General features: G+C 41.4%; 1 protein-coding gene across 1 annotated transcript; it reads left to right on the top strand.

The window, feature by feature from the left end:
* The first annotated feature begins 8824 nt into the window (after nucleotides 1–8824).
* On the top strand, nucleotides 8825–25328 carry fbxl16 (F-box and leucine-rich repeat protein 16). The gene is made up of 7 exons (XM_076032667.1): nucleotides 8825–9222; nucleotides 14474–15209; nucleotides 17652–17894; nucleotides 19508–19773; nucleotides 21630–21714; nucleotides 23516–23579; nucleotides 24474–25328. Exons 2-7 carry the CDS (start codon nucleotides 14481–14483, stop codon nucleotides 24620–24622), a joined length of 1536 nt encoding a protein of 511 aa, XP_075888782.1. The 5' UTR covers nucleotides 8825–9222; nucleotides 14474–14480; the 3' UTR covers nucleotides 24623–25328.
* Nucleotides 25329–25691: the final 363 nt, after the last annotated feature.

Genomic DNA, 25691 nt, shown 5'->3' with positions numbered 1-25691 from the left:
GGTAATGGTTGGCTGGAGACTGTTTGCACCCATTGCACAAGTCAGTTGCATTCGGGTAAATCCGAGACAGCCTCAAGTTAGTTTTGTGAATTTTATGTACAACTTTACATTGTAAGATGCCGTGCCTCGCACAAATTGAAGCGGAATGAACTAACTGTAACACTTGTCTCCAATAATCATCCGGCAGTGTAGTTCCAAGCTCTTGCTAGAATCAGCCAAGGATTCCGGGAGTTGACTGGGGAATATGGGGTTCTGATCCTGAATGAAATGCCTTATCTTGGCAGATCAAATTTCTTTGAAAGCTCAGAAAAGGACATAAACGTCCCTTGATTGTAAAGGTCGTTCAATTTAGTTATTCCTTTTTCAAACCAGGTCCGAAAAGTCAAATCAGTACAAGAGGGCAGAAACAGGTTGTTGTTCAGAATGGGGGAGAGGTTTGATGCTCAATGGAGGCCTAGGCCTTTTCTAATTTGAATCCAGATCTGAACAGAGTTAGCCACCACTACGCTTGGGGTAAAGTTAGAAGTAGTCAAAGGTAGCTTGGAGCAAACCAGGGACTGAAGAGACAGTTTAGAGGATGCAAGTTACAAATCCACCCAATGCAGGGCGCTCTTCGTCTACTTTGTTGTTAATCCAGTATACAGTAAAAGTTTATGAATATTGCAGGAGCAGTAATAATGTAAAAAAATTGGGCAACGCTAAGCCACCAAGAGCCTTTGGTAGTTGTAGCACAGATTTACTGATGCATGGATTCTTACTGTCCCAGAGAAAGGAGCTTATTGATCTATCGAGTGATCTAAAAAATTTACTTTTTAATAAGGACAGGGATATGTGAAAAAAGATATGGAAACTTAGGTAACGCAACCATTTTTCTTAAAGTAACACGGCCTACTAGGGATAGCGGGAGACTGGACCATCTATCAAAGTCTCGTTTACACCTCTCAACGAGAGGAGAGAATTTTTTGGAGAAGAGTTGATTGACTGAAGTTGTGATATGGATCCCCAGATATTTGAATCCGTCGGTAGCATATTTAAACGGAAAAAAGATGGGGGTATATTTTTGGCCAGAGAATTGAGGGGAAGGAGTTCACTCTTATGGAGGTTAAGTTTGTAGACAGAATAGAACCCGAACTGGTCAAAAATACTTAGAACCACGGGGAGAGAGTAAGCTGGATTAGACATGTACGAAAGGAGATCGTCGGCATACAATGATACTTTATGGACTTTACCACCTCTGGTGATGCCCTCAAACCCACTCTCCTGGCGTAGCCAGATGGCGAAAGGCTCAGGAAAAATACCAGTCCTTCACATGGGTTTGTTGACACAGCCGGCATACTGAAGAATCGCTTGAAAATATGTCCACCGACAAGGTAAAATAACACGCGTTACATGTTTGTTTGTTTGTTTGTTTGTTTGTTTGAAATATTGTTATATTGTTCTTTTGAACGTGACAGACAACTACAACCACACAAACAAGGACAGTGTATTGCTTAGACAGATGGCAGTGTTTTGCGCTTGGTTCGCATCGTTCTCGTCGATGAAAATTGCTTGGAAATGATGTGGTGAATAATGGCTATAATATTACAACAGGTTATAAACTTGTGTAGCTGTAATGCCTACAACAGCTGTTCAGACGGCGCGACTTCGCATTGATTTGGTGGCAATGGCGAAGCGACGAAGTAGACACACTGCAGCGCTAGTTTATTGATGTGGGAAAATACAAATAGTCGCCTCGCTGGAGCGCTCGTATGTGTTCAGGAAAAACACCAATATGAAATGCAAAACAGACATTGACAATAACGTCGTAGCAAACGTTAGACACTTTTATTACTTCGTCTTTCATCGAGGTTACTTATTGGGTTCCATTCCGTCATTTTACAGTCTTATGTATTTGTAATAGTAGTTTGTAAGACTGCCTCTAAATAAACGTGTGACTTTGCCGTAAAGTGGTTCGTCCGGCGTGTCGGCTCACGCTTGAAAGTTACGCAGTGCAGCTCCACCCGGCACAACCCCCCCTCTCGCTGCCGAGGCGGCACCATTGATCCTATTAATCGGTTATCTACCGCTTTACTGAGTTTGGAATCATAATTTTATGGTCAAAAAGTTACCCGGAGCTGCTTTAAGCAGAAGAGAAATGGAGGCCTCCGACAGGATGGGAGGAAGGTGAACCTCAGCAAAGGATTCATTATCAACTTTCTGGGGTTTTACCATTCTGAAGTGACGTAATTGCCTCTTGTACTTCCTTGGTAGAGATTGGGCTTCCCAGTTCCCTGCTTAAATCTACATTTATCTTAGGGAAAACAATCTCATCAAGTGGGGTTATCTCCGTCCCAAGCATCTGAAGGACATTGCGAAGAGTAAAGGTCGAAAGAACAAAATGTCTTATTAATCTCAGATGGATCTGAGGTAACTACACCTGATGTGGATTTGATCTGGGGAATCAGCCTGGACAGCGTGGCTTCACGTGCCTGATGTGCTAATAATCTACCTGCTTTATCCCATTCTTAAAGAAGTGTTGTTTAGCGAGGAATAATTGCCTTATTAAGTGACTCCAGCTCCGCCCTTTCTGCCTTCTTCAGGTTTGAGACATAAGATATAATTTGCCCACGCATAAATGCTTTAAAAGTTTCCCATAAAGTGCGACGAGAGATCCCCGAAGTATCATTAGTATCAAAAAACAAGAGAATCTGAGTGTGGAAGAATTCTTTAAAGGAGGCTTGGGCAAGCAGAGAGGAGTTCAGTCTCTCCTGCGGAGAGAGGTGGAGGTCCTCGGCCACAAGCTGGGCCTTGAGGGCATTGGCACGCTGGAGCAGAAGACTAGTGCCGTTAAAGATTGGCCCACTCCAGCAGACCAGACCCAACTGAAGAGCTTCCTGGGTGTGGCCTCCTATTACAGAAGGTTTGTCTGGGGGTTCTCATCAATTGCAGCACCACTCTTCCCGCTGCTGCAGAAGGGCTGTGTGTCAGCAGGTGTTTGACACCCTCCACAGGGCCCTCACTGAATCTCTTGTTCTCTCTCCACCCGACCCCACACTGCCGTTTGTCCTGGACACGGGCGCCAGTAATGTGGGGATTGGAGCGGTGCTGTCAGAGGCAGGACTGGAGGGGGAGAAGGTGGTGGCCTACTTTGGCCGGGTCCTCATCAAGAGTGAGCAAGCGCTACTGCGTCACTCGGCGGGAGCTCCTGGCTATGGTGATGGCTGTCAGACACTTTAAATATTACCTGTGTGGAGCACCCTTTGTTGTGAGATCTGATCATGCTGCCCTACAGTGGCTGATGTCATTCAAAGAGCCGGAGGGGCAGGTGGCCCGTTGGTTGGAGTAATTGCATTCCTTCGACTTCACTGTGGCGCACAGGGCAGGCACACACTACACTAATGCAGATGCGCTGTTTTGTCGGCCGTGTGCTGCGGAGGGCTGCCATTATTGTAAGACGAGGGAGCAGAAGGAAAGGGAGCTCACACAGCTCGAGAACCCAGCCCAGCTCTCATGCAGAATGCTGCAGGTGATAGAGGCACCCAGCTGGAGGACGCAGCAGGAGAAGGACCCCGATCCGCAGCCGGTGCTACGGTGGCTCGAGTGTGGGGGGAGGCCGCCGTGGGACGACATCACGGGGCTCTCCATTGCAACAAAGGGACTATGGTCCAAATTCAGTGACAGCTGAAGGAGGGGGTGCTGCAGCGAGCTTGGAGAGACCCGTCTACGTGGGAGCACCGGTGGCAGGTTGTAGTTCCTACAGGACTGAAGACAGCAGTGCTGGAGGCTTGCTATGGGAGCACTGGATTGGGGCACTTCGGCATTACTAAGACCCTCAACCGTCTGCGCCAGAGTTTCTACTAGGGCCTGCAGCGAAGGGATGTGGAGGACTTCTGCCGCAGTTGTGACGCCTGCTCCTCTCACAAAAGGCCTCCGGATCAGTCACATGCATACCTCCAGCAGCAGCCAGCAGGTGCACCAATGGAAAGGGTGGCTGTAGATGTCATGGGCCCCTTTCCTTGCACAGAGCGGGGGAACCGCTATGTTCTAGCAATGGACTACCTTACTAAGTGGCCGGAGGCATTTGCCATTTGAGACCAGGAGGCAGAGACCATATCAGACATCTTGGTGGAGGGGGACCAGGGACCCGCTGGCTAAGGCGGGCATGCGCCAAAAGAGGAACTACGACACCACCACGAAAGGGAGGCACTTCAATGCTGGTGAGCTGGTGTAGGTCTTCAGTTCAAAACAAAAGAAGGGACGGTGCCCAAAGTTAGACAGCAACTGGGTGGGGCCTTGCAGGGTGTTGGAGGGGGTGTGGTAGGTGGTGTATCGGGTGCAGTTACCCCCACGGGGCAGGAGAGTGGTCCTACATAGAACCAGGCTTGCTCTGTACAGTGGACCTTCCCTGCCCTCTTTCGTGGAAGAACACCCGCAGCCCCCTCCCGCGCCTGTGGACACGGACTCACAGAATGGACTGTCATGCCCTGTAACGAGTCCGGCTCATCAGCTGGTGGGGCCCACGTCGTTTCCTAGTCTGCAAAAATATTTTTACGTCTAAATGTAAGTCATTGCAGGTGCCAACCCTATATGGAAGGGGTTGGCAAACTTTTTGACAGGTGGACCACAAAGGGTTCTAAAATGTGCCAGAGGGGCCGGAGCAGGAGCAGATGGATGTAGTGTTTTGGTGACCCACCTCCTAGCAGGAAAAAATATATCTTTGGATGTATAGAAAACATGTGTTTAATATCAACTGTCCCACGGTATTTAGCTCCTCATTGAAATTAAATGTAAAAATTTAAAAATGTACTTAAATGTTTTAATTAAAATTAAAACACTAAAAAATTGGATGAAATACAGCTATTTTATGACTTATTTACTATTAATATCATTTCTTCAAGTGGCCTGCCGGTATCATAACAGCACATGTACTGATAATACTGCAAATCCTCAGGATATCAGGACAATCAGGCTTAAATTTGACTTCATTTGTTTATAGTTGTTATTCTATTTTTAAATGTATTATTAGCCTGTAGAAAAAGGTAGAGCAGAACCAGACTCCAGAGGGCCGTCATCTGCTTATGACCAGTTGGGGAGAGAAGGAAATACAAAAAATGTAGAGAGAGAGAGAAATAGATGTAGCCAGAGTGGCAGACAGGCCAGAGTGAGTTGCAGGGCTAACAACAAAGCTCTTACAATATAGATGTAGATATATAAAAATAAATCATTCAAATACATAAATACTGAAGGACACACATAAGTATATGCGTTATATCAATATAAATACGTGAATATAAATGGATGTTGTTGTGTTGTGTGTTGTATACATCAAATTATTATAAAATTTAAATAGGCTTAAATGTTAAGTAGCTGGGTGGTATTGCTGCTATCCATGTAGAATGTATTTGTCCGTGTTTTGGAGGGCAAGAGTTCATAATGGCACATGATCTGCTGTTAAATCAAGTCCTGGGTCTGGATCTCTGTAGTGAAGATACTTGAGTCATTTTGATGTTTTTTTTTTTTTTTGTTTTTTTTTTAATTTGAAATTCGATTTACAGCAAAACTTGTTTTGGTGAATATGAAAAGGTTCACTGTTTTATTTGGAAGAAGACTTTTTCAATAAATATCAATGTTGGACCGAGACTTTGTCCAAGTCTTACATGTTGGACCCACTGTGTATCTGAGTTTGAGACCAATGATCGAGGTTAGAGAAATGTCATCTAAAATAGATGTGTCTACCTAATCTCTTGAGGTGATGAGGGTCTGGTACCTAGTTTTTGTTTGTTTGTTGTTGTTTTGTTTTCTAGCAATTAGGTGATGATTGGCTTCTGAGCTGTGTCAGCTTCAGCCACCAGGTGGATATGAAGAAAACGTGTTTTAATGTCGACTGAAAATGAACCAAAGCAAAGTTCTAACAAAATCTGTGTCTTTGAAGCCCAACGGTATTTAACGCTTTACTGAAATGACTCTTAAAACACTGGGAAAAAAAAAACGTATGAAATACAGCTGTTTCATGACTCATTTACTATTATTATCATTTCTTCAAGTTTGGCAGGCCAGATTAGAAAGCTTAATGGGCCGCATATGGCCCCCAGGCCATAGTTTGCCCATGCCTATGGTCACCCCGTTGGACAGTTGGGTGGGTTGTGGTGGTTTCATTTAGAGGAGTTTCTGTTCAGGATATGTTGGGTGTGGTGACTTGGTCCTTGCACATCTCACCTTAGTCCAATCATGCATGCTGGACAACTCAGCCAGATACATGGTGTGAATGGTAATGGGCTCCAACATTGGACAAGGTGGATGTGTCAGTACTTCGGTGGGTCCTGAGGTTATCTGGCCGTTGAGATGGCTTGGCTGGTCTTGCACAGGTATGATCATATGAGGTGAATGGGAAATGCTTTTTGTGAAGTCATAATTACTTTGTCAAAAAATAATTTCTGAATTATCATTTTTTGTTTGTTTTTTGTTGAATAGTCACACAATGGTGCACATTTCTGGAATTACACAGATTTCACCAAATTTAATTTACTTAATTTGTGGGCAGGTGTTTGTGTTCTTTAGCATCTGTCTTGGCAAAGCATTTGTGTGTGTGTGTGTGCGTGTCTGTGGGTGTAGCTCTTTGTGCTGAAGAGGTGGCAGGCTGAACACATGGGGAGGGTGCTATAAATAGAAAGCTCTCCAGCTTCCAACATATTTGGTAAGGGAGACTCACAATAAAAGAAAAAAATTGCATCCTAAAGTCAAAGGGAGAACAACCGGCAAAAAGAAGGCACAATGGGCAGTGGTGTCACTTCCTGGTTATGTAGACGTCCTAATCTGCAACAGCTGTCACCCAAAGGGAGGTCTTCTAGTTATATATTCCTCAAAAGACGCGTGTTCCATAAGTGCTTTTTTAAATATACAATTGTGAAATAAATACTCTACCTCACTGTGCAAATTATGCAGCCCTCTCCTAAATGAAAATTGCATGTAGAAGATAAAATTAGATCAGATCAGATTAGATTAGATTAGATTCATTTTTATTGTCATTGCATATGTCACAAGCACAGAGCAACAAAATACAGTTAGCATCCAGCCAGAGTGCTTAGCAGTCGATTAAATACAAATGTACAATATATACACATTATATAACATTTTATACATATGTATATAGTGTAAATTAATGTAAAGCTGATAAAAAAGTGCACGTGTGAATAAATAACACATATTGGCATGGGTATATACAGAATATAACAGGCTGAAAATATACAGATGACATTTATTTAATAAAGTGATATACAATGATTTTGATGATTGCAGTATGTGCATGATTGCAGGGAGGTATTGCAACTTCAATGCAAGGAAGCAGTGGGTTATGAGTCCTGTACAATTATAGTATGTACAGTAGTGCAAGTAATTCGTCCATTTCATCTCCTGGTGGGGTGGAGGGATGGAGGCAGGGGGTCGTCAGAGTTCAGCAGGCAGACAGCAGTTGGAGACTCCTGTAGCACCTCCGCACCCCCCAGAGTGCAGGAGGACATTTGTACTCAATTGACTACCAAGCACTTGTGGTTGGACGCGAACTGCATGTCGCTGCTCTGTACATGTGAGATGTGCAATGACAATAACGTTGAATCTAATCTGACCTAATCTAATAGTAGCCGTGATCAGTGGGGAGTTTCGCGGACCACAGCTCCGTCTTCACCATCGCAATCCCACACAGTGCCCCCATGACCACAGACACAATGAGAAATTACTTGTGGATAGTTTGGATGATTTTCTCGTGCACATACAGTATATCATCTTACGTGGAAGCAAACTAACCGCTGACTTCTAACAACCGATTTTTTTTTTTTTTTTTTTTATAAAAAAAGAAGCACACCATTCACAAAGGCACTTAAAAAATACGTGGAGTGTGTAAACAATTGTAAAAGTGTCTGAAAGTATGTGCACTGTGTGAGCATGTTTTGTGCGTCAGAAGGAAGTATGGGGTTGAGGGATGGGACCGTAATTTAGTGGGATGAAAATAATATGGAAACACAATTTTTGCAGTTATATTTATTCCTGGAACTTGTAAGGCCTGCTTCTAAACAGGGCTAATGTCTTGTATTTGGAAAGACATTACTGCTGTTTACGCTCACATTTTGGGAACATCAGCCATCATGAAGTATCCACGGATTGTGAGAGGTGTAAGAGGTGTACTCAGTGTGCTTTGAGACCCCTTGAGGTCAAAGCAAAATTGCAAGAGAGTAGCATATTTTCTTTTCAAAAAGCGAAAAATGCATATATGTATTCCTACATATACGTGTCACTATTGATCACTAAAATGCTGTTAAAATCGCCTTGTTTAATTTTAAAATTTAAAAATATTATCCACAATATTTTTTGCCAATATTCGTATGCTCCAATACCCATCAATATTCAGAACCCCCCTACCTCCCTGGATATTGACGGGTATTTCGGACACTGGGTGTACTCTTTTGCATGTATGGCATAGTGTGTATGGTTAAAATTTTTTTAAAAAAAATCTTACACCTAGCCAGTTTCAGTACTGAGTCAGAGAAGGTGGGAGATTGAACATATGACCATAGGCTTTTTTTTTTTTTTGGGGGGGTTTGGCCACCTGGCCTTACACACACACACACACACACACACACACACACACACTACAGTACTGTAACTGCATATTAACATGTAAGTACGGCGTGATTGATTGAACCCTCGGCGTTATCACGCGTGCTAAGCATTCAAACGCCGTGCATGTTACGTAAGAAAGCAGCGTGGCTCTCTGGCTCAGACATACAAATCATCCTATCCCTTTAAATGAGCCACAGTCGCTATTCCTTGCGTGTGTGCGTGCGTGCGTGCCTGAGCGAAATCATAGAAGTGAGGGGGACCCACTGTGTTTTTTGGGAGAAAAGCCCGATGGTCGAGGGGGGGGGGCGGCGAAAACATCAAATGGAATGAAATGAAGCAAAAATCCAAAAACGGGGAGAGGAGCGAGATTTCCGAGGCGCTGTGAAGTGTGATGTGCAGTGGAAGCGGAGGATCGGCGTGAGTGGATGTGGAGCAGCGGGCCTCACTGCCGTCCTGCCCATTGAGACGACGGACGGACAACATCCCTCGACTAGCGGCAGCGGAACACAAGGCGGCGAAAAACCCACTCATTCTGGGATTCAGCTCTACAAACACTGGATTGGGAGACACACACAAAAAAAAACAAACCCGTGTGTTCATCATGGATTAAGGTCGATTTCCGTTTGAGAGGTAAGATGCATTCAAGGGGTCGAGGGGGGGAAAAAAAACGGCTGAGCGATGGAGAAAGACTGAGTAAATAATAATAATAATAATAATAATAATGATAATAATAATTTTTAAAAATAATAATAATAATAATAATAGTAATAATAATAATTTTTTAAAAAATCATAGAATTAATAAAACAGAATATGCGTGATGTGCGTGACTGCGCTTTGAGGCGGAGGATGATGGTGCTGCTGATGGTGCTGATGGCTTGCTTCACGGCAGCACCGTCCACCATCATGATGTTGGCGGAACCGAATCAAAGCGGATCAACGCCGAATCAAGCTCGGAGTCTTTTGTGTTGCCCGCTCGGGCCTTTTCCCTTTTCCTGTCGGCTGACGGAGCCGATCAGCCGCATCGAGCTGCGTTATTACTAACAAACAATGACGTCAGCGTCTTTCAGTGACGCAACATTGTGTGTGTGTGTGTGTGTGTGTGTGTGTGTGTGTGTGTGTGTGTGTGTGTGTGTGTGTGCGTGTTGTAGTCGTGCGTTTTCTTCGGCTCTCCTTGTCATTTCCAGTGTGTTCAGTGTAATTGTGTTGAGCTTTTGTCGCGTGCTCACGTTCCGTTTGCGCTGACAGACCCCCCCCCCCCCTTTTTTTTTTTTTTTAATAGTCCATGCGGACTCCATTACACTTGTACTTGCTACATCACTATTTCAGGTGAACGTATTCATCAATTGTATCGGACGCAAACCCAGACTTAGCTCTCATTTGGAAGCTGAAACGCAAATTATTTTTTTTTTTTAAATATAGATATTAAAGAATTATTTTTATTTTATTTTATTTTATTTTGCATTTTGGTGATTTTCGTGCCGCATTTTTCTGTTCGAGCATGGCCTCATCTCAACCACTAATGGTGGCGATGGGGCGTATGAGGACCAGCCAACCCCTTCGCATATTATTCAGCCCAGCAGTGTTTCTATGGGGAAAGTGTGACATTGTTAACAGTTATGTAATCGCGTTGCCCTGTTATTGAAAAACGAAACAAAACAATGCAGCTATTATTTCATGACGTAGAAAAAAAAAATACAAGACGTGTTCTTCAAAGGTGTGGGTCCACTCCTCAGCTGAACAGAACATATGAAAACACATTTGCAGTCATTTGCATTTAGAACAAACAGTTTAAATGGCCTCGGATTCTGAATTGCCCCAATCACAAGTGTGCAGTTTAGAATTTTTTTTTTAATTTTTTATGTTATATCCCACCCCATCACCCCCCCCCCCCCCCCCCCCCACACACACACACACACACACACACACACACACACACACACACACTTCCGTATTCTTATTCTTACATAGTGAACTGGCCCCTTGCAAAGAACTCATTGTCATCCGTTATGAGGACTGTGCAATAGTGTCTCGGTCAGAGTGGCAGTGCCAGGATGTTACAAGTGCACTGTTACTGTTCAGCAACACAACAAAGCGAGTGGATGATGAGAGGCAAAAGGATGTGGAGGAGGAGAAGGATAATAATGACAATAATGAAGGTCTTTGGTCATTGGACTTTGTGTCACTCCTTATAGGCGAGATATTACATACAGTAGATTTAAAAAAAAGGGTTTTTCTGCCACCTCCACTGGTCTATTAATAGACTTGGTAGTCATTGCTCGCTGTGAATTGTATGAAACACGAGAGCTCTGCTGAGTAAAAGCTCCATTCGCTCCTGTAACTGGCATATTGTGCAATCAGTAACATAGAGCACAATTTCCCTGTGTGAGGAATAAGGCAATTTGTGGTGTCCTGTTAGTGGCATTAGAATGTCAGTTAACCTGAGTCATTGAGTGATATGGTTACCTGTTTGAGGCAGTGCATAGATACAGTAGATAGATAGATAGATAGATAGATAGATAGATAGATAGATAGATAGATTCAAATTGATAGTCTGTGTCACCTACCGGGCACATTGTGGACAAAAACAGATGAAGAAATGAAATACATGAAATGAAATGCAATGAAATATTACATTAAGGTAGCAAATACAGAAAAAAAAGTGACACCTGAATAATTCAGACATTAAAAAAGTGTACAGTGCCAAAATGAGTTTGAGTAAAAGACTTCACATGGATTTGTTAAGCCAGACAGCAGGGGGGTTAGAGTAAAAGACTTGGAACAATGATGACATGTTCTATGGTGTGTCATCAGGCCACATGCATAAAAGGTACGCACCAAAAACTCATCGTACGCCCGTTTCCACGTTCACGTTCGGATTAAAGAAAGATTTATTTGATTTATTTGACCGTGGAAATGTGTGGCGCTTCATGTCACTCCACTTGTCGGTCCGTTGGCGACACTTACTGGTTGTGTTGGGAAACAATTGCTGATGCGATTTCAAATAGGCTTTGATTAACAACACTTTTAATTTGTAGTAATCGTTACAAAATTTTCATTTCGTTCCATCAAAGTCGATCATCGGTGGGGCACGCATGTAGCTATTAACATTGCGATGAGGGCTGGTTCAGCGCACTATGGAGTGAAGCTGCTCTCCAGCTGGCATGACGCTCCATGGTTGACTCTTCGGTGACTAAAAAGTGAATTAATTGTCTCGATTAATCCTCTGACAAAACAAGAAGACGATGTGAAGAGTTTAACATTAGCCAAACTTCTTTTCAAATTCTTTTTTAAATTTTTATATTTTATTTGCATTTGGTTTTACATTCCTGCCTGGAATTTTAGAACGCCATATCCCATGTTTTTCAGCCAATGTTTTGTCTCTGAACAAAAAAAAGAGGTACTTATTGTTGCCCGTTTTCTTTAGGCATTTTATGATAACAAAAGCTGCAAGTAATTCATCATGTAGCTGTTAGCTTTATTCGAAACATCTTCCATAAGACAGTGGCTGTTGTTTGTGGGGTCAAACTACAAATTCAGATTTTTAAAATTTTTTTTTTAAAGGAATTCCTTTGTGTGTTTAGTAGTACTTAAGTAGATTAATTAAAGACATGCACAATATTTAGTGACTTGATTTTTGCCGGTGCTCTGTGGCATTTATAGTTCAATCCATGTTGGTGACGTGTAAAATGACTCAATGGAATCCAATAATACATTTTGCATGTAATGTCAATTCTAATAAGCTTTTGTTTAATTGACCTGAGCTGACTGTGGCTTTCCTTGAAAGACACGGCTGATGACGCCGCAGACTGACAGGGCGCCGCGGAGAACGGAGATATGATGAAGCCCATGAATTAACTCTGTCGTGGAGATATTTACTTTCCCCCCCCCCCAGTTTCTGTCTTGTTTGGAAGTGTTTTCCAGCTTATAGTCAGTGAAGTTTCTCTTTTTCATGCTGAGATCGATTGTGGAAAGAAAGAAATTCTAAGCTGCAAAGTTAATTTCGATAAATATTGCATATGTATACGGAGGCATTCCGAGGGAGGAGCGGGGCTCGCACTCATGTGCGATCAATTCCACGGCGATTGGGACGTTGAAAGAAACGTGCGTGGATTCGTGCGTTCGCAACGTTTTAAACATCCTGATATTTTTTGGTCTAATGTAGTTTTCTGGATTTGAACGTATGTCAGGTTTTAGGATGATGAACGGCACATAGGTTTTCATGCGTGAGGCCCCATGCGTTACGACTGGAACGGCCAAGTGAGTCTTGCAAACTTGTATTTGGGACCACAGTAGCACACAGCACTTTTTTTTAATAGATACCACTTCAAGTATTCCTTTGGTGTCAAGTCACACGACATAAAGAAAAAGATGAGAGACATTTAGATTTCATATTCTATCACTGTTCATTCTGAACTCAGGGTCATGGGGAGAGGTGGAGGTTATCTCAATTATTACATTTTGCTCCAAGTGTAAAAGGCAGGTGGACACCTTAGGTGCTGTTGTAAAGCCGGCCTGTTGGAGCTCAAGGATCACAGGAAAACTAGAGGCTCACACTGAAACTAAAACAGCACTGAATCCGCTCAATTGGCTTTTTCACGTTGATAATACTTGTCTTCTTTGTTAACTTCAACCACGTAAAGCTGTTTTTTTGGTCAGAATTGAGTGCTTTCAGTGTTAAATCACTAATTGCCTGATTTACTGGAAGTTTGCATATGCCAAAATGCATGCAAGCATCATTGTACGCGCTAACGACGACACTGATTTACTAAGGGGGCACAATTAGCGTTGTGTCTGTCAAACGGGCAAAATGTGAACGTGAACCAACCCTGCAAACAGGAATGTGTGGGCCCTGTCCCTCTAAATAAAAAAATAAAAAAATCATCATGTCTGTCAATTTGGGTGTCTCTAATACTCTTTAGAAATAAACGACATGAACCCCACGATTCTGTCCTAAGTCTGGCTATCTTTGTGCATATGGCTTTATTGTTTTGTTTGGCAGCCGTTCAGCAAGAGGTGGCAAAAGTATTCACACCGTGTACTTTGAGGTGAAGTGTGTAATATTTGAACATTTTGAGAGGAAACAGCATCATCTAATGGTTTCGCAGTGTCTTCTGTCAACACAACTTGCATTTTGTACGATCATTTTAAATGAGCTTAATATTATTTTATTTATGTAAGTAATGATCCAACTTAAAACATTTTTGACAAAGAGCATGGTAGGGTTCGCGGCACACCCATTTGCATGTACAGCGGTGTGAAAATGTGTTTCCTCTCCTGATTCCTTATTTTTTTTTTTTTGCATGAACGTTTCACATAATCAAACACAGGTGAACTCAAAATGCAGTATTTAAATGAAGGCTAAGAGCAAAAAATTCCAAACCTACATGACCCTCTGTGAAGAAGTGACTGCCCCCCTCCCACTCTTACCCTGTTAAAGCATCATGTTAATGTTAAAGCATGTTTATCTACTGGTTGCCTGCTCTGAACTTTACGTCCACAATTGAGAGCTGGGACTCAATAAAATAAAATAGAAGGCCTTTATTTATCCTACATCATTATTATTATTATTATTATTATTATTATTAGATTAATTATTAATTAGATTAGTATATAAATTAGGGTCATTTTGGAAAAAGAATTGTGGTAAAGCACCCATGCTTTCTTAGTTATTGTCGGTTAAGCAAATTCCTTTTTTCGTGGAAATGCACGTCTATTTTTTGGTTTCTGTGTTTGCATACTTGATACTGGTTACTGGTGCAACGTCAAAAGTAAGAAGCAAAATAATGAGGAAAAATGTAGCAACAATGCTTATAATGTTAAGTTTGCTCCATTTTACAGTCAATCCACTAAGTGCTTGTTTCTTCTCTTTCTCTCTCCAGTTTCCAGATGTTGAACATGTCCACCCCCAGTGAGCTTAAGTCTCCCTGCGTGACTCGCAATGGAATTGTTAAGCTGCCTACGAGCCAGCCCAACGGTCTTGGCAGCGCAAGTATCACCAAGGGGACACCAGCTGCCAAGAACCGCCTGTGCCAGTCATCTTCTGTACCCTCCATTCTACCCCCCCCTCAATCATCGCTTCCCTACCACCATCACCACCACCACCACCACCACCACCACATTGTGGATGGCCCTGGAATGCCCAACTCAGCGGCGTCTCTTTTGGGATCTGACCTAGACCCTGGAATACCTCTTGTGGGCTTGAAGCCATCCCTCTGTCAGGTTCCACTGCATTCTCTGCTCAAACCTGTGTTGCCCGAGCACCAGCTCGTCCTGGATGAGAAGCTACTCAACCGCTTGCTGTGGTATTTTACCACAGCTGAAAAATGTTTTTTGGCACTGGTCTGCAAGACATGGCGTAAAGTGCTGTACCAGCCAAAGTTCTGGGAAGGAGTGACACCCATCTTGCATGCGAAGGAGTTATACACCCTGCTTCCTAATGGGGAAAAGGAGTTTGTTAGCCTGCAGGCATTTGCCCTACGTGGCTTCCAGTCCTTCTGCTTAGTGGGCGTCTCAGATCTGGACATTTGCGAGTTCATTGACAATTATCCACTGTCCAAGAAGGGCGTTCGTTCAGTGAGCCTCAAGAGGTCAACCATTACAGATGCAGGTTTGGAGGTGAGTCAGTAAGGGCTGATGTACTGTATATATATATGTGTGTGTGTGTGTGTGTGTGAGTGTGTAAGTTTCACATTGCGTTCGTTTGTTGTCCAAAAATCCAAAAATATAATATTTTGGTTGGTCAAGTCTGAAGGAATTTACCCCCACTAAATAAACTAACAAATATATTGGTTATTAATGCTTTCTGAACATTGAGCTATTTGCACTGGCTGTTTTTTTTTTTTTTAAGTTTGGGTTTGCATCACGATGTTACTGAATGCAGAATGCGTTCAGTAACGGCCGACAATAACGATCTGTCACGGGAGGGAAAGTGAGCCAGCCGAGTCACACTGCCGCTGTGTTCTCAACAGAGAGACGGGAATCTGCCAACAGTATCGCGAGGGGAAAAAGTTAAGCTTTAGTTGCCAGGTGCAATGACACCAAATGTTAAGCTGTTAAGCAGCATAGAGATGAACACAATATACAGTATTTTGGTAAACACCACAGAAAACATACACATTCGTTTCTCAAATCTTTTCTGCGCGGTTTGTGAACTGCTGCATTATTCCCGGACCGAAGACTCGATGGTCCACTTCCTGCGCTGGCGGTGGAGAATGTCCTGATGAGGCGTGATACGATGGAACGGTTTCAGGAAGAAGCTGAAACGGAAGCAGGTCTATCCTGTGTAGCTTTCGTTCAGGTGACATGAACAGTTTATTGTCCAAACAGGGCCTGTGCAGAGTGCATTTTTTTCATTTGAGGTCATGCTCCTTTACCTTTTCTTAAATGTGCCAGTCATACCTGTTGCTATGTTGTAGCCAGTCTTCTAGAGGACCAGGGCATTACATGGTATGGTGGATCTCATGTCTAATGTTTTTTTTTTATTTTATTTTGGAAAAAAGAATTGTGACAAGTCCTCAATACATAGAAATAGGGATACTGGGCTCAATTCAGTTGTGGTGGCATTGTTGAAAGAAACGTTGGGTTGCTTTTATTATCATCTGTAAGAGTTCTACAGGGCCTCAATGTATGTTTGAAGTTGTCTTGCCAGGTTATAGGCACGGCTGTTTTTGTTGAGTGCCATATTTTCTCTCGTCTTTGTGAGCATTATTTGCAAGGAGCCAGGTCATCAATGGTTATTTTTCAAAAGATGTATCATACAACGAGGCACTATCTGTGTCAACCACATGATTTAAAGGTGGTCGTCAGAAGGTCAATGTGGGGAAAGAGGGATAAATGCACTTTACTTGGACCACAAGAAGAAGATATAAAGTATGGTTGTGTTTATGAGTAGGAGCATTCACGACCTGGGAGAACCCGAAAGAGTCCTAAATTGTTTTGAAATGAGAAATAAGACGTTCTCTCTCTCGATGTCAACGGTATATTGAAGTATTCTACTATTGCATACAGTATACTCAGACCACCGAAGGCGGTGTTAAGGGTTTGGTTGGCTATAAGTCAGTATTGTGGTTTACCTTTAGCCGTGCATTGTGAACACAGAGCACTCAATGTATGCTTTGCCTTTTGCCATTGTATTTTAACCCCTATGTGCTTGCCGTCGACTGATAATGTGCTGCAATAGCACATTATTGTCACTATACACATGCACAACAAGATTAGAAGCAACTCCAGCTGTGTCATAAAGTGAGGATTGCCCATACAGAAAGAAAACTGAGACCCAATCAGAGCCGAAGGGGACTGGAAAAAGAACTGAGTCCTCTTTCAAACAAACTGATAGTGTAAATGCTAAAACAACTGAGTCCCCTTTCTCTTAGTCCATTTCTTGGACCACTTTGTGAGAACTGAGTTGGGTCCTTTTAAAGACGACTACATGTGGACTCACAGGACTACATGTAAATCTGTCTAATCTTGGTTTCATTTCTATATATTCTTTCTGTCTGTTATTTCTGTGTATTTCTGCATTTTCTCATTTCATAGCATGGTGAATACAGATCAGGACTTGCTGGAGTTGCTGGATTGTGTATGTGTTTCGAGGGAGGGACACCTGTACCGTTCGCCTCCATTTTGCTCAGTGAATTCGCTAACTTATGAAAGTGGAAGGTATTTCGTTTAGCCCTTGATAAATCATAAAATGTCGGCCCCCTGAACTGAGGCCGCAACGTGGTTGCAAAGTGAAGTAACCAAAAAACCTAAAAATGGAAATGGGCAGCCGTGAAATACAATGGCACTTGAAAATCGTCAAACCCAGCAAACTCTCTGACGTTGTCATCAAAGGTTTATCGCTACACATGATAATTAGTTCTGTTTCTCCATTCACTTGGTTTACTACTACAAGACTTGAGTTTGTCTGTGAAGGTCCTCAGTCATCCAGGTCATCAAAGTCATTGTAACAGACAATGACATTAGGCGTGATGTACTACTCAACTTTTTAAGAAGTGTTGTTCTCAAATTTAGCCCGGTGTTTACTTACCTGTCAAACTTGTGGTCTCTATTTTGCAGGTAATGCTGGAGCAAATGCAAGGCCTGATGCATCTTGAACTGTCTGGCTGCAATGACTTCACAGAGGCTGGGCTGTGGTCTAGTCTCAATGCCCGCCTAACATCACTTAGTGTCAGTGACTGCATCAATGTGGCAGATGACGCCATTGCTGCAATCTCACAACTTTTGCCAAACCTATCAGAACTGAGCTTGCAGGCTTACCACGTCACTGACACAGCAATGGCCTATTTCACAGCCAAACAGGTAGGGCTTCACTACATCTTACCCCAGCTTTTCAATTGTATGTGGTCTGGCACAAATATTCCCCCTATGGTGAGTTTTGAGTAATAATCCCAATATTTGAAGTTGCAATTTTCAGTGTATTGACTTTTACGCTCACTTGTATTCACCTTGTCCGAGATAATGATCACTTTTACAAGTTTTATGAGCTGTACTGCTCGAATGCAGTGGTTTTGCGGTTTCTTTTCAACTTATTCCTTGATCAGACCCAGGATTTATTCGTTGTTTCCATCTGACCTTTGTTTAATGGAGCTCACGTGCAAGATATTTGAAATTTTATTACAGCTGTAAACCTATCCAACAGTGCTGTTAAGCTAAATTGTTTATCATAATTAACTGAAAACCCATAGAAAACGTATATTCTGTAAAGCACAAAAGAAGACCACCTACCCAACACCCTAGATATTAGGGCTGCAAATCTTTGGGTGCCCCACAATTCGATTCGGTATCGATTCCTTTGGTCACGATTCAATTGTACATCCATATTTTTTTCCGATTCAAAATGATTCTCTAATTATTCAATACATAGGATTTCAGCAGGATCTAGCCCAGTCTGGTGACATGAAAGCATAGTAGTAGATTTTTGTAGAAAGCTTTTAAAGGACAATGTTTCACCAACTGATTGCAATGATGTAAACACACAAATGTAAATCCGAGACGATGATATGTTGTCTGATTTATTAATGCTTGCACAAATTTCAACTGGACCACGAGGTTTGAACATCTGACGCTCAGTTACTTCTCACTCAGTAACCAGAACAATAAATTCCAGTGTTAAAACTTATGTAACTGCACCATCAATAAAGTACAATTGGTAGGCTTAGGCTCGGTGCCAGTCTGTGTCAGAACTGGCCACTTCTCAAACATTACCATCAATATATATCATCAACGTTGTACATTTATAGTTCGCAGTGTGTAAATGAGAGGCGCATTTCTGCCCTCTGCTCGTCACCTCTGCCGTGCTCCAAACGGACGTGACTTATTGAATTCCAAGACAAAACGAGGCGTACAACGTGAATTGTACAACGTGAGAAAGGCAATTTTGAATTTGAATCAAATTTTTCCCCCACATCCCCATTGGATATACTGCAAATATGTTTAAAGACACCAAAGTTGTCCTTAAAATCATTCATTCATTTGAAGGATTCCTGGTCTGGTTGAGGTCAAAATCAGGATGTGTCATTCATAAACAATCTATATAAACATCTTCCCTTCACCCACTTTGGCCTGGCTGCCATTATCTTTACTCTTACCAACTTCAGTCTAGTGAGCATCCAAGGACAGACAAACTGATCAGTTTGTTAAGCCCCCCCTCCCATCAGCTGCTGTCATGCTGCTCCCCCAGAGAGTTACACTGGGATAAATGTTGAATGATGATGATTAATGTTAGTTAGATACAAGAAATGAAATCCGGTATGGCAGGTCTCAAATCATTTGTGGAGACTGATGGAGGTACAGAACAACTGACTGAACAACTGAACAAAGGCTATTGCCCCTCCTCCCCAATTTACAGATTACAAGTTTAAATGCACTGAGCGGATAAATTGCAAATCATACTCTCTTCCTTCCACCTGCAGGGTTACACCACCCACACTCTTCGACTTCATTCGTGCTGGGAGATCACCAACCACGGTGTGGTCAACATGGTTCACAGCCTCCCAAATCTGACCGCACTCAGCCTCTCTGGCTGCTCCAAGATCACAGACGACGGTGTGGAACTGGTTGCTGAGAATCTCCGCAAGCTTCGCAGCCTGGATTTGTCCTGGTGTCCCAGGATCACAGACATGGCCCTGGAATACATTGCTTGTGACCTGCATAAGCTGGAAGAATTAGTCCTGGACCGGTAGGTGCATTTGTCACTGTCGAAAATGCTGACTAATCAACTGAGAATGTTTTTGGATTTTGACGTGTTACCAGAAAGCAAGTCAACCCTGGAATTTCAATACACATAAATAAAAACGGTGTCTGCTGAGAGGGTATATGTACTATACATAAAATGCTAAGTTTAAATCAAACTTATTTTCTACATTTTAGCCAGAAACGGGCTATGGACAGTCTGCGCGAGTGTAGCAGCTCTTGCTGTTCACTAACATACTGTAGAGAGGCACGGAAGTGGTAAAAACACTTTTACATAACACTCTTCTGGATATTACATATATATATGTATATATATATATATATATATATATATATATATATATATATATATATATATATATATATATATATATATATTTAAACTTTGACTCAAGAAAAGAATTCAGCTCCTCATCAAAGACATGTACAATGGTAATTATCACCCCCCCCCCCCACCCCGAATGTCTTGTCTGTGAGGCGCACTTTTCACTCTTGCTCCCATAAAATGAAAATAATGTTTTACTATTATTGTGCTGTTATGAAGTACATTTTTATTCAAGTTTATTAATGAAATGGGTAATTGCTGGTCACGTGTTGGGTAAACTGTGAACGGGTTACGAGTCATAGACTCGGGGGGGAGAACTGCTAGTCACTAGAAATGCCACATATGGGTCAGGATTGAGGTCAATAATAAGTCACCAGCTGTGACTCACAGCCGATGTGGCTGAAACTACTGTCCTGTACCTGAGACTCACATTACTCTTAATTGTGCCTGATAATGCCGCTACCTCCTCCTCAAGGATGGGAGGAAAAAAAAACTCATTCACCAGTTACCCTTCTCATCATAGGACCTCTCAGGTCTACACATCTGCTTAAAACAATTGTGGAGGACAGAGAGGGAGGGCAGGAAGTCTAAAAACACTAGCACGCATGACACATGTAACATTTATTTATCTACTTGGTTTTTTTGCATTATGCAATATTATGCAGTGCCGTAAGCCTATACGCACCACTACAGAGTACCACCCACAGTGTTGGCGGCACACTCACAGCCTCACAACTGGAGGGCACTCAACTAAGACTGATGACTACCTGATTCCATCTGGTCACATGACCAGCTGGTAATCAATAGTTGCGGCTCACGTGTCTGGATCGGTGTCCTTTTCTCTACGTTTTATAAAGAATTGAAGAATTCAGGAGCATCAAAAATTGAGAGAGGGGGAAAATAACGGAGAGAGAATATGTACAGAGAAAACTGTTTTTTATTACTTTTCTAAGCAGTAAATGTTGTGTTTATAGGGTCGTTGACCCATGTTCACTTTTGTAGAGGTGATGGAAACCAATTTTGGAGTTCTCTTTCCAAACATCTTTCCAATAGTTTTTCTTGTCTCACATTGAGGCGGTCTCTATATTGAATTAAGTTGCTTAAAGCACATTTCAAAGGGAGTAACAGAGAATGGGCTCAACGATTTAACTGATTGCAAGTTTAATGGGCTCAGGATTGAAGATCTCATTCTCATTTTCTTGATCTCATTTTCTATTACCACTTCCCCTTGCACAGACTCTTTTATCTGCTGTCTTTTATTTATGTTTATTTACATAATGTGGTCATTGCACCTGGTCTAAAGTGATTATTAGGAATAAACACAGGGTTGTGCAATTCACATACAAATATTGCTCCTTTCTAAATTTAAACAGGATTTTTTTGTTGTTGACCGCAAACACGATCAAATCTAACCAATCTAGCGAGAGCCAGAATTCTAGTATTTAACATGAAGTCATTGTTTAACCATAATCAGTTGTAATGTGATACTCAGGTGTTTATTTTATGTCTGTTTGAAGGTGTGTGCGTATCACAGACACGGGGTTGGGCTACTTGTCTACTATGTCGTCCTTGAGGAGCCTCTACCTGCGCTGGTGCTGTCAGGTGAGACCTGAGAAATGAAATTACAAATCCAAGTCCTTTTTAAAGAAGTGAAAAATCCGAAAAAGTTTGATTACAAACTTTCACACTATATGCTGTTCTTTGTTTTTAATTATTAACTTTTTAATAAAAAAATTTTAAAATCGTATTATTATTATTTTGCTTTTATTTATTTTTTAAGAAATTAAGATGTCTCAATACTTATCAAAACTTTTCCCCTATAGAAAATCTGGAGGTTCACTCCAACAAACACCCACACCGTCCCATTGATTTGATTTAATTCCTATTTTAAGTGGAAGGGCATATTCAGTGTGTGTTTAAAAAAAAAAAAAAATTAGAAATGCAAACTTGAGGTTACACTCTCCAGTTACATTCTCCACAAAGCGACCAGGGGAAATAAAGAAGAAAAAGGCTCAAACTCTAAATGTAAACTAGTGGCTCTCAGCCGATGGAGTCTCAGGACCTACATCCTTTTTTTCCTCATCATGAAGTCGCAAAGACTCAAATTTATTCCACGGCTCTCAAATTTATTCCACAAAAATAGAAACGCTGGTGTTTAAAACATATATTTTTAGTAAATAATAAATTAATTGTTGAAATGATTGAATTGAATCGTGTGTCCTGCAAAGTAAGTGCCCAACATTTTCTGGCTAAACATTTATATTTTAAAATCCCTCAAACCGCACGCAACCCAGTTAAAACAGCTCCGCGACCCACTTTTGGGTCGTGACCCACCCATTGAGAAACACTGATATTAAAGTGCATCGTCCCGCTGTTGTGGCATAGGAAGCTTAGCTTAAAGCAAACTGACCACTACGGCTCTGACTGTCCCAGTCGGCTTCATCAACCATGAAACGGTCAGAATAACTTCTCCCATCAGCCTTTGCTGTTTCCAACCAATCAGTGTGAAGCTTTAAAGCTGTCACTTTTCAAGCTGAATGAATGAATGAATGAATGAATGTGTGTGCAGGTCAAGGTCAACACCTGCACCAGGCTGCAGGGGGGTCAGTCCTGCTGCAGCTCGCTAGGGGCAGCACTGCAAACATTCTCCTTAAAGCCCAGAAACACAGGATGGACATTAAATGAAGTTGAATGTTACAAGCACATTTTGTAAACATCAGAATATTTTCATCTTTCAATGGTGTTAAAAAAAAACAAAAAAAACAGCCATATCACAATGATAACTTTATTTTTTTTAGACTTCTTTGAGACGTTTGTTTTTAATTTTAGAAAATTGGTTATGTTATATAGTTAGATTCAATTAGATTCGATTAGGTCAGGTTCAATTTTATTGTCATTACAAGTGTCACAAGTACAGAGCAATGAAATGCAGTTAGCATCCAACCAGAGTGCTTCGCAGTGAATTAAAAACAAATGTACAGTATAAACACAATATATAACATCTATATATGTATGTATATATAGATGTATACAGTATGTATATATATATATGTATATATATATATATATATATATATATATATATATATATATATATACACATATATATGTGTGTGTGTGTATGTGTGTGTGTGTGTGTATACATATATACATACTACAAATGATCACAGAAATATGCATTTTAGAAATATATTAGATGATGTAATGAGCCTAAAATAAACTTTTCATTAACTTCTTATCAACACTTTTGTGTACAACCTGTAAGCCGGAAGGCAAATTTGTTCATTCAGTTCGTCCAAGCGCTTGAATTTAATCTTTAAAATTTAGTTTGTTGCTTTTGTCTCGTGGCATAACAATATTTAAGTTGTTTTTTTTTTCTCTCTCTCTGATTTTGTCTTGACAGGTGCAAGATTTTGGACTCCAACATTTGTTCAGGATGAGAAGTCTGCGCCTGCTGTCTCTGGCAGGTATAAATGAATGAATATTTGTGTCTGAAATGTTGCTTTGGATGAATAATGACGTGTCATGATGTGGAGTGTTTTTTTCAGGTGTTTTTGTTTAAATTCATTTAAATGATTGTGGCAGATCAAAATATTGATATCTAACAGAAAAGTGGCTTTATAAAGTAATTTATTTGATTTTAACGGACTTGACCAGATGCAGTCCTAGTTGTTTTTTTTGTTTTTTTAAATTCCACTGTGTTTGAGACTTGACCCAAGTGTTGCCTGCAATGTTCAGTTTCCACCACTGGGGGGGGAGAAACATTGCTGTGTTCTTTTGTACATCCCCAAATAATCAGGGTTGTTGATGAACTCCTGAGAATGTTTCATACTATATATTAAAAAAAAAAAAAAGAAGAGAAATTGAAATAGTGTCCAGTGAGAACACTTTTATTCATTAATAAACTCATCTGTAATGTGATCAATATTTTCATACATGGATTCAGCTTTTGGAAAGTCAGAATTACATCAATTACGTGCCAGTTATTCAGGATTTGTTTGTGGTTTGTTTGATCGTTTACAAAGTGTACGTACATGATAAACAAAATACTAAGACGTACATTTCTACCTGCTCTTCACACATCCACTATTAAGGCCTGTACTAATGGTCAGTGAGTGTGTTCGTAGACATTTTATGAAATATAAACAGTGATAAATGCAGGAATTCATGATTTCAGGCAGTTCCAACCAGTGTGCGAAATACCCTTCACTATTTGTCAATAATAATAATAATAATAATAACAACAGCAATACTACTAATACTACTACTACTACTACTACTAACAATAATAATAATAATAGATTTTTTTTTTAGCTTTTTGAAAAAATATGCGCCAGCCTTAACTATTGTGCCCCCTCCAGGCTGCCCCCTGCTGACCACCAATGGTCTGTCAGGCCTTATCCAGCTCCAGGAGCTGGAGGAGCTGGAGCTCACCAACTGCCCTGGTGCCACTGCAGAGCTCTTCAAGTACTACTCCCAGCACCTGCCCCACTGCATGGTCATCGAGTAAGACCACCACCAACCAGCCAACCAACAACTAACCAACCAACGACCAACCAATAGACAACCATCAACCAACCAACCAACCAACAACCAATGGATAACCACTAACCAACCAATAAACCAACCAACCAACACATCCGGCTGGTCAAGTAGCCAATCACCATACTTGTACCTTCTTTCTCTTTACTTTTACTCTCCATTCTCTCATTCGATAGTCAGAGACTGAACTTGTATACTTTATTGTATTTGAAAAAAAAACCCACGTATCACTTACCCCCACCCCCTCTTGCCAATCTTCCCCATCCTGCCACCAAGTTGGGCGACAGAGAGGCAAATCAAGAGGCAAGGGGGCGCTGTTGTTGTTGTTGTTGAACGCAGACTCAGCAGAAGAAGACGAGCTGTCGCGATGGAAGTTTTGGTTGGAGAAGATCCCCAGAGCCTGAGAGGAGACGCATGCCTTCTATTTTGACAACAAAAATAAAAAAAAAAAAGTTTCTTTTAGGAGTCTTGACACGAGGCTTTTTATTTAAAAGACGAGAGCTTTTCTATAGACTCAGGAATTGAATAAATCACGGTGATACTGAACAGAGTGAGAGGGGAACAGATCCAGGTGAACCAAGGGTGGAATTTAAAAGCAAGAACGGAAAAGACTTTTTCTTTACCTGATTACGGAGAAACTGCGACGCGTCTTCAAACACTGCAAACACACTCACTCACACACACGCACGCACACACACACACACACACACACACACACACACACACACACACACACACACACACTCATGATGTGTATGGTAAGTGAAACAAATGTACATTTTGAATATCATATGTACGACGTTTCTATTTTCATGACTCTGTGAGATACCACTGTTTTCTATTCTGTTTTCAGAGGGCGTCAGACGGTTTGGTTTCTCTGGTTCTTGAGTAATTCTTGAGTTCTTGAGTAGCAAATGGCAAATTAGACAGAACTAAAAGGTGTAGTAAAAAAGGGACGGAATTAGACCTTTTACTTGCTCTTCATCTTTCCTTTTCTGTCAGTGTGTGTTATGAACTCTCAGTTTTGTTTTTTTTGG

This window comes from Nelusetta ayraudi, unplaced genomic scaffold (genome assembly GCF_046127955.1).
Source record: "Nelusetta ayraudi isolate G7.1 ecotype Tasmania unplaced genomic scaffold, CSIRO-AGI_Nayr_v1 ptg000034l, whole genome shotgun sequence".
In the NCBI taxonomy this organism is placed as follows: domain Eukaryota; kingdom Metazoa; phylum Chordata; class Actinopteri; order Tetraodontiformes; family Monacanthidae; genus Nelusetta; species Nelusetta ayraudi.
The sequence above is the reverse complement of the archived record's forward strand: the minus strand, read 5'-3'. Positions and strand labels throughout refer to the sequence as shown.